The 11,649-nt window shown below is 44.5% G+C and overlaps 2 protein-coding genes across 2 annotated transcripts; both read right to left on the bottom strand.

Annotated features, from left to right (window-relative positions):
• Window positions 1-3,491: 3,491 nt before the first annotated feature.
• LOC115761041 (protein mono-ADP-ribosyltransferase PARP16) lies at window positions 3,492-5,517 on the bottom strand. Its single transcript, XM_030702656.1, has one exon. It carries the CDS (start codon window positions 5,378-5,380, stop codon window positions 4,280-4,282), a length of 1,101 nt encoding a protein of 366 aa, XP_030558516.1. The 5' UTR covers window positions 5,381-5,517; the 3' UTR covers window positions 3,492-4,279.
• A 1,142-nt stretch (window positions 5,518-6,659) lies between these two features.
• LOC115760737 lies at window positions 6,660-10,628 on the bottom strand. Its single transcript, XM_030702213.1, has 5 exons — window positions 10,599-10,628; window positions 9,593-9,682; window positions 8,815-9,532; window positions 8,218-8,426; window positions 6,660-6,884 (listed from the first exon to the last, which is right to left on the bottom strand). The coding sequence occupies exons 1-5, from the start codon at window positions 10,611-10,613 to the stop codon at window positions 6,777-6,779; spliced, it is 1,140 nt and encodes a 379-aa protein (XP_030558073.1). The 5' UTR covers window positions 10,614-10,628; the 3' UTR covers window positions 6,660-6,776.
• Between the last annotated feature and the right edge of the window lie 1,021 nt (window positions 10,629-11,649).

Raw genomic sequence — 11,649 nt, 5'->3', positions numbered from 1 at the left:
CAGATATTGGACTTACCCGCACTCCACTCCCAACTCCCGCTCACTCTCACCCTCTCGATTCTCCGAACTGCGTGTGTGCGTATGTGTGTGTGTATGGTCACTAAGCCATAGCCTCCCGAGTGCCTCGGCACTTAAAGCATGCACATTACCGCTTTGACAGTCGCTGTTGATGCACTGATTGGTTGCTTACTCACACACACAAGCACACAGAAACACACATACACAGCCACACAAATTTTAGCTGTTCCTTTGAGCTCGTTTGCTGTTCGTATGTCCAATAATTAAACAATCAGTTAGTCATTCGGGCTGGAGGCCCTTGTGTCACTCAATTCAATATCCTCAACAGTTTTAAACGCTGCAATATTTCGAAAAACAATTAAATAGAAAATGAAGTTAGCGATTGAAGAGCGTTCAGTTCAGTTTGGAATATTTGAGTGTTCAATGATTAGGTTGGTCAAACCTAGAAATTAATTTATAATTTTATTAACCTTTATCTTTTCGCTTAGCTTTTTTACCGAAGATACTTATAACAGACACACGAATGTCTTTAGATTATCTATAAAATGCAGAAAATACAAAAGTAACATGATTGCTAATACACCAGGCCAATTATAGCCTAGGGCACGTTGTAGTTGTGGCTAAGTTTGGATTCAATTAAATTTTGAAGCATATCGCCAGCTGTTAAGCTTGTTGATTCCTACACAAAGTGAACCAAGTCCTATGATGTGTTGCACTTCCCTAACGTTTTCATTTCGAACTCAGCACACGGCTGCGGCTGTGGCTGCTGCCAATTTCAAAGCAATCGCCGGCAGCAGCCACATTTTTATACCCCGCATCCATTGAAAATGGTTAGAAAGGGTCTAATGGTTGTGTGACAATGTAACAGGCAGCAGAAGTTAAATCCAACCCCAAAAAATATGTAGATCAGAAAACCGAGCTGAGTCGATCTAGCTATGCCTGTCTGTGTGATCGAGTCGATCTTAAAAGCTAGAGTTTCGTAATTAAAAATCTACAATCTCCAAATCTCCCTCCAGAATATAGATAAATATATATTTTAAGACATGGTTATTTGACAACAAATGGTAGATTATAAGAACTAGACACACAAAACTTGGTTTGCAGGCTCTCGAATAGTATACCGACTAGGAATATTTTACTTTGGGAATATTTTTACCAAAAAGGAAAAAAAAACATTTATAATGCTAAAACCCGGCAAACTAAAATTTTCATAAGGAACGGACTTTGGATATCGAATTTGCTCAAAACTATATTATGCGTAGCTTGGGGCAAAGAGAAAAGATTGAACATGCGAGAATATTTACGGCGTTAGCTTGGAGCTGGTTTCAAGGTGTCTGCTAGTCGGGCACTCCCGACAAGAGCACTCTTACTTTTTTGCCAAATGCTTTTGGGTTACTTTTTTGTGCTACAGTGCCCGAAGTGAGCGCAAGTAGAGAGAGAGAGAGAGAAGCGAACCATTTCTGTGATGACTACGGATCGTTCGTTTGCCGTACAAATCAATTTATGGCTGACCAACGTTTAAACAATTTTTGTGCCGCTTTGTGCAATTGACGTGCCGATAATTACGCCTGGCCAGCATGTACGAGTGCGTTTGGTAACAACAAAAAAATGGCAAATAGAAAGAAAAATCGCCCCTCAGCCCTCAGTCCTCAGCTAAAAGTGGCAGTCCAAAAAGCGGACACACAAGTTGAGCATAGTCCTAGTATAAGTTAGTTGGCAGAAGAAAATCCATGCTGCAAAGTCAATTTTCTTGTTTATTTAAATTTCAAAGCGACAACACAAACTACAAAGCAAATGTCGCTGCTTGCCTCAGATTTGTGAGGGGCACATAAACTGGATTAAATTTCGTTTAAAATGTAAATGGAAAACGCTGGAAAAAAATGAAGAAAAGGTGATAGAGAACCGGAGCTGAATTATATACAAAATGTTGCCTTATGCGCAACATCAAAAACTAAACAAACACCTCATCAAAAACATCAAAGACAGCACACTTTTCGCCTAAACAGCCTGTGAAAAAGGGAACGAACAAAAAAAAAAGGCAAGAAATTGGCAAGAAAAAGCATTTTCTTGTGCAGCACGCAGAAAATAAAATCAAGCATTTCACACCTTATCAATTTTGTTAGATTATCAAACCGAAGAATGGCGCCAGCCAGCCTCGTGCTTGAAGGGGATGCCAAAAAGCTCTTAAATTGCATCATCATCAACTTGTGGCGCGGTGTCCTGTGTGGCCCAATGCTCGAGCTGATGCCATTGATGACGTCGTGCTCCTTGTCGTCGTTGTCGTCTTCGTGGTCGTCGTGATTGTTGTCATCATCATCGTTGCCACACTGTCATTAAGGAAGTCAAAAACTTAGACCCCAAAATGCGGGGCTGGCAAGCCAGGAAAGGGGCGACGACTGGATCTGGGTGGGGTGAGGGTGGGGGCTGTTTCTTGCTTTGTGTGACAGAAGCGTTGACATTTATTTTGATTTCAGGTCGAGTGCAACATGGCAGGGCGCCCGAGCAGGGACTGCCATCCGAGCTGGGACCCGGTCGTAAGTGCGTGCCCCAGCCACCGGCACCCCATCCCACGGAGATCCCTGTCTGCCTTTAACCTGTAGTCGTGCTCATGCTAATGTGCATTCAGCTTAGCTGCGTAAAAACCTGACAATGAGGGTTGCTGCCCTTTTTGTGACTTAGCCCAGTTCCGTTGTTGTTGTTGTTGTTGCTGTTGCTCTAGCATAAAAGCCACTAAATTGAATTTTATGTGACAGTGCCAAGTTTGATGTGTTCGTTTATTAATGGCTGCTGGAGCCCGGTCCACAGGCGTGGGGGTAATGATAGTAGCTGCGAACTCAAACTCAAACTCAAATAATTGATAGCTTTTGCACAGTCCCCAGCGCATTTAGTGGGGGTAATTGCAAGCCTTACACTTAAATGCTATGAAATATGGTTAACAAAAGTATTTCGCGAATGCCTTTTGTCAGCGCAAGTTACGTTTTCCAAATGCCAGCCATTTGCCAGGCCATGTCTGGCGAAGGGGCAGCGCATTCTCTGCATAACTTGTAGCAGCAACTAGACGAGCATATGTAAAAAATGCCATAACACACACAGACACACACACACAGACAGCTGTGGTCGCCATAGGAGAATATAAAAATAAAGAAACGCTCCCAGCCAAGCTGCTAAATTGTGTGACCCTAAAAGTGTCCGGCAACACATAATGCCAAGTTTCAGTATGCTCCAGTATTCGCTATTGGGCAAATGGCATAGGACCATAGACTGCCTGCACTCGGTTTATGTGCCCACACATGCTTACACGCACACATATATACACACACACACGCGCAAACACAAATCTGACCATGTCCTTTTTATGCAGCCGCCGCGACCGGGCCAGCTCCAGCTGCTGGGAGTCGCCCGAATGGCCGCAAGGAATTTCACACAATTGCTAGAAAAATTGCAGAAAATTGAAAATGTGCGAGAGCGTATAAATTTTTACTGCGTCACTTGTAATGCTAAATTGTTGTTATTTATGGCTAGTTGCGTGTGACTCATGCCAACATTTGCCCACACTCCAGCTCTTAACTCCCTCGGTAGACTTCAGCACTTTCAGTGTTTTAGATTTCCATTTTTATGCCCTTGCAGACGGTATTCGAAAACTATAACGGCATGTGTCACGCATAGAAGCCATCTCGGAACTCATAATGTATATACATTCCTGATCAGTCTCAACGATATGCAAACAAGTCTCTCAGTTTAAATGTTATCGTTATGAAACATTGCAAAGGTCCGCCTCGCTATTGAAGATTGTGAATATTACGGAATAGGCCAGATCGGGTAACTATATTATATAGCTGGTTTTGCAAGAAATCTTGATCAAATTTAGTATTCAGAATCCTATCAACATCAACCCACAATATCGTATAGCTATATAGAAAGGTTCGTTGAAAAATAAGATTTTGAATGGGAAACGCTTCTGTATCTTTAAGATACTTTCACCAAGCAATCTCGATCCTTATTCAATTCTTTTGCCGTAACCAATATGTCTAGCAGGGTATTTAATATTTGGTATGCCGAATGTAGCTGTTCTTTCTCGTTTTTGTATCCGTTTTAAATTTTGTTTACTTAAAGCTATTTTGATTGAAGGTTTGAATTTCAGGAAGTCTTGACTTTATTGGCGCATATAAGCACTTTATTGCTCTCGGCAAGGAAAGGGCAATAAAGTGATTATATTAGCCAATTAGTCAGTCAGAGGGACAGAAGTCAGTCAGAGGGACGCTTAAATTTTCAGAAATCCTTTCCTTAGCACATGCAGGCCCGTGCAAGCGAATCTGTGCAAGATGCCACGTCCACTGGACGAGGTCAGGGATAAAACCATCAGATATACACCGAGCGAAAGTGCATATTTATTGTCCTCCATCCACTTGACCGTGTCATTCCAATTGACGACTAACTTGGGCTGACGCATCAGCGGGCTCTCAACCTTGGCAAAATTCTGGCCAAAGAACATTAGATACGAGATCTGCATGCAGCTGGCCTCTCTGATGGTCACAAGTCCATTATCATCATCCACAGAGACATGCGCGGGCACCACCACATATTCCACAACGGCCACGCATCTAAGCAGGGCGCCACAGCGTGAGCCGCCCCAGCCAGGACTTTGTGGACTGAGCTGGAGCGCTTCGTCTACATTCCTGGCCAGTACCAAGGGCTTGTCCATGGGCAGGCAGCCTACGGTCAGCATGGCATATAGCTTCTCCAGCTTGGCGCCGTAAAATCCTATCCGGACCGGACACTGTTCGCGCAGACTTGTGTATTCTTTAGTGTGTGCACATTTCAGACTCGGTGTGACCTCAAAGATCTGTGTGGGCGCCATGCGTGGCGTCCCAATCTGCAGATGCGTATACAGATCTTCGAACTCACATGGTCGCAGTGTGCTCAATGCCACACGCTCGCCGTGTCGCACCAGAACAGCGTGCAAGAGATTCATCACTTTTACATGATAGCGTCTGTAGTTGCCATTTATTAGCTGGGCAAGAATGGTTTCCAGTCGATCAACGTCGGCAATGGTATCGAAGATCGCATTAATGTCCGGACGCTGATTGCTGTCGAGAAACTCCTTGGGGAAGGGCCGCAGCAGCGACTCGTACATATAGCTGGTGGAAGCCGCCACAAAGAGCGAGAAGCGCACGTCGCAGGCTAGCAGATCGGATTGCAGGCGTTCCTGCACCTGATAGAACTGTTGCAAATTTTTGGTGGGCTCAGCGGGACACGGCACACAGAAGTCTGAATCATTTGTGTGATTCGGGATGCTTGGCAGGCTGGGTAAGCCGGGTAAGCCGGCGCCATCAGAATTGTCCAGATACGAAACTAGCTTCATGTCCAAGGGTTGCGGAATATTGATGCGCGAAGGAAACGAACCGATCTGTTGTAAAATCTACAGGGTACAATGCACTTGCTTTTATTGAAAGCGTAAATTTATTTGACTCCGATAGTTTTCCAAAATCTGCTACAATGACATTTGGAAATAAAAAGCTCCGCTTTTCCCCCAGGTGCCTGGTGCTCGTTGCCAGCTGAGATTGACGATTGTTCTTGGTTATTTTTATTTGCTAGCCTTTTTTTTTTTGGTTTTTTGTGCAGATTGAATTTAGACACTTCTGTGACATGTTGTGATTGTCGGCATGGCGTACGCACTGCACGGCGCGCTCTGCTTGCCGTTGGAGGGTGTGTCTGTAATTGATTAATGGAGCCGATGCACGACGCGTAGCTTATGTCAGCTTGCATGTTTACAGCGACGCCAGCGACAGGCCAAAGGGCAATCAATTGGACCGCATTGAGTTATGGTTGGGCATGAAAGCCACCACCATCAGCAACAGCCGTCAGTGCGCCCGTCCATAGCTGGTCAGCAATAGACCAAGGGCTGGGCAGGGGTTGGCTGAGCTTCTTGATCAGCAACAATTTCATTTGCTGCATACACACACATGGATACATATAAGTAAGAAAGTGTGCGTGTGTATTCTGCATTTCAGCGACCGGCGCTTTATCTACTTTAAAAAAGTGCTGGCAGAAGGATGCGTAATTTATTGATATACTCTGCTTAAATTATGAGTCTCCTGGGGGGCGCGCGAGCGTACATTTTTTCGGTGCCTAGCTGCAGGTGTCGGTATAGAAATCAGTTAACCGAGAAAGTTTTGCAACTTTGTTGCCGCTTTTGCTGCCACTCTGCCAGCAGCTGCCCTGTGAAATCAGAAGTTTGAGTTTATTCAAATAAACGCCGACATTAAGAGAGTTGCAACTGTTGCGCTGGAGCTAGCCCCAGCTTCGACTCCGGCCCTGGCCATGGAGAGCTGGCCCGGTACAGCCAAGCGAAGCGGCATAAATCAGAGAGGCTGCTTCAGTTTCCAACTTTTTTCGTAGATAAACTTTTGACGCACCAAAAGCCACCACCTTTGCGTCATTTAACCCTCTTTTTTTGGTGCCTGAAAGCGTTATTAATATGCGCCCTTTTCCTTTTGCACTCTCTCTAGATACCACTGCCAATTCCCAGGGGCAGAACCACTAAATAATTGCCTGGCATATGCTCGAAATCGAAATTCTTTTCGTTTCGCATTCTTAAAAGTCTTAAAAGTCAAAAAATAAACATTTGCGCATTTAGCAGGTCTTTCTTTTCTTATAAGTATTCGACAGTCTATGCAAAGCTAAGCTTGGAAAGATGAAATTTAACTTTTAATTAGCCGATTTGAAACAAATACATTAACACATTCTTGGCCTCAACCTTAAAAGCTGGACAGAAAGAAATACGCTTTTAGGGATTCAACTATTCGGGTTATATAGATGCCATTATTGTGCAGCTCAAAGATCAGATTGCGTATTGGAACAGAATTCTGAAAGAAATTAAATGATATTAAAAGTCAATTGACTTAACCCATTAAATAATTTCACTTGTGTAGTCACGAATATTTACAAATATAACAAGACTAGGATGAGGTACATAAAAATCAAATGTTTGGAGTGAAACTTGCAAGAACGAATCGATTTTTTTTCTCATGCATTATCAATTTTAAATTGAAGAGGAATAATAGAAAATGAAGTGTTAAATTTGCTTTTCTATTCGAAACGCAAAAATTATCATACAATTAAAGCGTAATGATCTGCGATATATTAATATTGAGTAAACTAATTAAAATGTATACCCTGTAAAATGAAAATGATTTGTTCCAAAAGGCGACACATGCAGCTTTATTGAGTATATAAATTCTCAAACAATCGAGTTGCCTGTCCGCCCGTCTGCCCTTCCATATAAATTAATCGATCCACTGAATTCCACTGAATATCATATCTACGAGGTCGGAAAAGTCTTCTTATGCCTCTGCATACCCTTGCAAAGTTATGTTTTACGCCTCTTGCCAACTTTGTGGGTACAGGGTACAAAATAAATGTTAATTTATCTTGCCACAACAATTAGTTATCCGCGTGGCAGTTTCACTTGTTGTTAATTGCCATGAAATTAGATAGAAATATATGCTCGAGGCTGTTTGTCAATCAGCACAACGAATCAAGGATATTTTATTGCGATTTGCGAGTGCTTTTCACCCAAGCCAGAACATGCTCAGGTTTTCTATTTTCAATTATAGGCATTCCATTTGCGCCAAATCAATTGGCATATTTTCACACATAAACATAAATTGGCTTCGATGCCGGGCGCAGAGCATTAGGGAAAACAAACGCGTTCTGCTTTTTGCCATCTCGCCATTTCATAAATATAGTATGTGCCGCACGTAGGCCAGCTCAATTGCCAATTAGAAGAAGGAAAAAATGCCCGGGCACTTGGCAAGTCTGCTTTAAAATTGGGTCTTCGGGAGAAGTTCAGCGGCAAACTGGCGGAAGTTGATTTGTATACGAGTACATATGCTCGGGCCGCCAGTAAGAGATGTGCCACACGAAATAAGAAACACGAATCACTCGGAACGTAATAAAGCATTAGGCCCAATAAAATGCTACTATGAAATTTTTCTCACGTCTGCTTCGAAAATTATTAGGCATCCGCGGTCTGCCTAGTTCCAAGTGCTGTTTCCTTTGCCAACTCTCACACACCCGCACACACACACTTCAATAATTGTTTAAAGAAAATTTCAAATGTGCCTAGATCGAACCTTTTGAAATTCAAGTACGTGCCGGAGTTGAGCGCCATGGGGAATGGCAGCTGCTGTGACTCACCTGCAAATTGCTTAAGATTTTAGAGAACTTTGGCGTGCCGATGCTGTCGATGAGCCTGGAGAACTGTTGATCCGTTTCAATTTTATCGAAAAACGTAGCCAATATTTGATCCTGTGGCAGCACATCCAGCACGCTGTCGACCAGGCCATGCAGTCCATTCAGCTCCTTTGAGCTGGGCTCCCCATTGACGCCACCCAATGCTTCCACAGCTGCAAGCAAAATTTCAAATTCAATCTAATAACAGGCAAAATATTTAATTAAATGCACATGTCCAGCGCATAACTGGGACATCCCAGTACTCTATCCCAATATCTCCCAGCCCCCCAACCATCACCAACCCTTTCGTTTGGCCTTGTCTGCATAGTTTGCTCCAGGTGCAGTCGCTGGTCCAGCAGAGGCGAGCATGTGTGAACATTGATAAGGTTGCAGCAGACAGTTGTGTTGGACCATGACATTGAGCATAATGCCATGGTCGCATAGGCACAGACGGACAACGGACAAGGGACACTTGGATGACTTGGAAGTTATGCAGCAAGTTGTTTGTTTGTGCCATGTCATGGCCAGGACCTGGTCTGCGGCCCGGTCACTCATACGCACCGCTGACCGTTGTGCTGTCCATCGGCTCCAAGGCCGGCGTTGTGGTTGCTTTAGTAGCCTGCACCACGGTCTGTGCCAGCTTCATCACATCCAGCCCGCTGGCGTTCAGATGGCGCGTAAATGCCAGCACTTCGGGCAGCTGCAGTATTTGCTGTTTCATCTCCGCAAAGAACTCGCTGCTGAGAAAGGCATACGCACGCTGGACCTCTTTATCGTGGCGATAGTAATTGTCGGCTATGGCCTGCACCTGCCTAGCGGGTATTAGCGTCACAAATGCGCTCATATCAATGGGCGTCACGACTTCGGCAACAGTTGGTGGCGCCTCATCTAGTTCTTCGGAGGAAGAGGCGTCCTCCGTGTGTTTTGCTGCCGACATTTGTGTCGCAGTTTTGCGAGCCAGAAATATCAAATCGTCTGACACATTGGCCTCCCTGCTGCTGCTCGATGCGCTGTCTTCCTCGCTGGAGCTGCTCGAGCTAGGCGTGACCAGCGCCATTTTGGTGTCTGAGACTCCAACGTCGCCATCCTTGAGCAGCTCCTCAATTGTGGCCTGCGACTGTGGCGCGCCGCTGACCACCGCACAGATCGCGATCGCCACAAGCAGGCTCCCTTGGAGGCTCAGAGATGCGTCGCGTTGTCGTCTCATTTTGCTACTGGTTAAGTGAACTAAGAGCAGAGCTGCCTCCACAGCTGCCGAATGCGAGTGCGTTGTAGACTTCTGTAGACTTATTTATTGTGGGCGATTATTTAATTGAGCCATTCAGTGGGTTTTATTTACATGTTTATGTGCAATTTCAGTGGCGTTGCTTGTGTGTGACGCGAGCGATGTGCAATACAATTGACAGCTACCAGTTCCACACGGAATCATCTACGGGCAAGCATGCATATTTCATAATTTAATAGAAGCATTGATTTATATGCTGCTTATAAATTATGCTTATCTAGCTTATCAATGTCTGAAAAGACAATTCGATGCGGACAATAAAACCTAGCCTTAGGCAACTGATTGAAATTAAAGCAGCGATACATTTCCTGTCCAGCTTGAGTATGGATATGGATATGGATATATATATATATATGCTGACTATATCATTAAATACACTTCCGCATATGCAAATCAAAAGCAATTTACAAGAAAAACAAACCAAAGCGGGTGTGTGTGTGTGTATGTGTAAATCAGTCTGTGTGCCATTCACACTTTGACAGCTGTTGCTGTATCACTCAGTTAGTCACTGGCTGTCATTCATTCTGGCTTCAATTCGCTCGCACGTCAAACTGTGCATAAAATATCTGCTATAGAGGTATAAAGCACACACACCCGCACACACACCCGCACACACACATTCATCGAAAGGGAGAGTGTGCGAGTGGGCGTGGGAGAGTGGGAGACATTCAGGCTTGATATATTCATTCGTTCATTCAGCAAGTTAAGTAGGAATAAAATTGTCAATTTTCATGTCATTATTTCAACTTGTTGTTCACGGCGGGCGGCGCGTTCACTTTCGCATGTGACAAGCTGCGACTATGAAATGCACACACTCACACACACTCACCCACACACACACACACTCTCGCACAGTTATGATTTATTCACTTGGTTTGATTTATTACAAGCCTCTGCCTCTAACGATTTTAGCCCCAACCTAACAACAGTCTCAGTGTGTGTGTGTGTGTGTGTGTGTGTGTGTGTGTGTGTGTGTGTGTGTGTGTGTGTGTGTGTGTGTGTGTGTGTGTGTGTGTGTGTGGGTGTGTGTAATGTGAATGTAAATTGTGCGCATACAAACCAATAATTGTATCATCGTCAGCGGGTGACAGCTTCAGTACCTCCCCTCCCCTCATCCAGCCAACTGGCTTCAGCTGTAGCAATTTTTTACGTAAATAATTTGACTTGGCTTAACTTTATGCAAAGTGCCGTGTGGCAAATTTCCTAACATATGACACTTTATAAATTTTGAACGGCCGTCCAGAAACTCTTGACAAGTGTCGTAACTTTGCCACGAAACACGCCAAAAGTTGTCCCAGGTTGCCAATGCCCATCGCCCCTGGTCGACCGGCTGCCCCGTCTCCTGATCGCCCCGGCCTGCCGCAACTGTCGCGGACCCAACTTATAAATTAATTTTGCCACACAAAATACTTTGGCAAGCGCTTGGCATGCCTCAGCTGCTCCGCTCGGCCTAAGGAATTGCAAGGCGCAAGTGTTGCGGTTATGGCCAACTTACTCATAATTAACTGCAGTCCGGCGCGTTGCCAGCAGCAGGGGTTGCGCCCTGATTGGTGTGGGGTGGGGAAGGACGATTTGGCTTTTTTATGCGGCGCGCACCTGTGACAGCCGCTGCCGAGCTGCATGCTTCTTTTAAGGGGGCGCAAACTTAATTTCATGGCGCCTGGCGCTGGCAAAGATGTGTGTCGGTGTGTGTGTGTGTGTGTTTGACTGTGTGTGCTCGTGGTTGGTTGTTTTAAAACGTTCGGCGCTTTTGTTTATGTTGCGGCCCAAGAACTCGCTTTTTACCGCAAGTGTCAACATTTATTTCCAACTTAACACTTTGGCGTAACATTGCGCTTAATCCGACGCGCCAGAACTTGACTAATTTTGTGCAAAGTTCAGCATTAACATTACCGCAAATTAGCAAAAGTTTTCGCAAAAAAAACACACACACAAAAATAAAATAAAGGAAGTAAGAGTGCTCTAGTCGGCTATGCCCGACTAGCAGATACCCTAAACACAGCGCACAGCTGCCCAGCTATATTTTATATGCACGAGCGTAGGGACAGCTCTTGAACTTGCCTCTTACCCACAATATGCATAGCAAATGCTTCCTTAATTAATTAAGACTT

Source organism: Drosophila novamexicana, unplaced genomic scaffold (genome assembly GCF_003285875.2).
Source record: "Drosophila novamexicana strain 15010-1031.04,08,12 unplaced genomic scaffold, DnovRS2.1 tig00000462-arrow-pilon, whole genome shotgun sequence".
In the NCBI taxonomy this organism is placed as follows: Eukaryota; Metazoa; Arthropoda; class Insecta; order Diptera; family Drosophilidae; genus Drosophila; species Drosophila novamexicana.
Note: the sequence above shows the minus strand (reverse complement) of the source record. Positions and strands in the feature narration are given on the sequence as shown.

Coding starts and splice junctions, on each gene's coding strand:
- LOC115761041 (XM_030702656.1), bottom strand. CDS start 5,380: ATGAAGCTAGTTTCGTATCTGGACAATTCTGATGGCGCCGGCTTACCC.
- LOC115760737 (XM_030702213.1), bottom strand. Junction 8,427..8,814: donor GGACAGCACAACGGTCAGCG/GTGCGTATGAGT, acceptor TTTTGCTTGCAG/CTGTGGAAGCATTGGGTGGC. Junction 6,885..8,217: donor AAATCTTAAGCAATTTGCAG/GTGAGTCACAGC, acceptor AATTTCTTTCAG/AATTCTGTTCCAATACGCAA.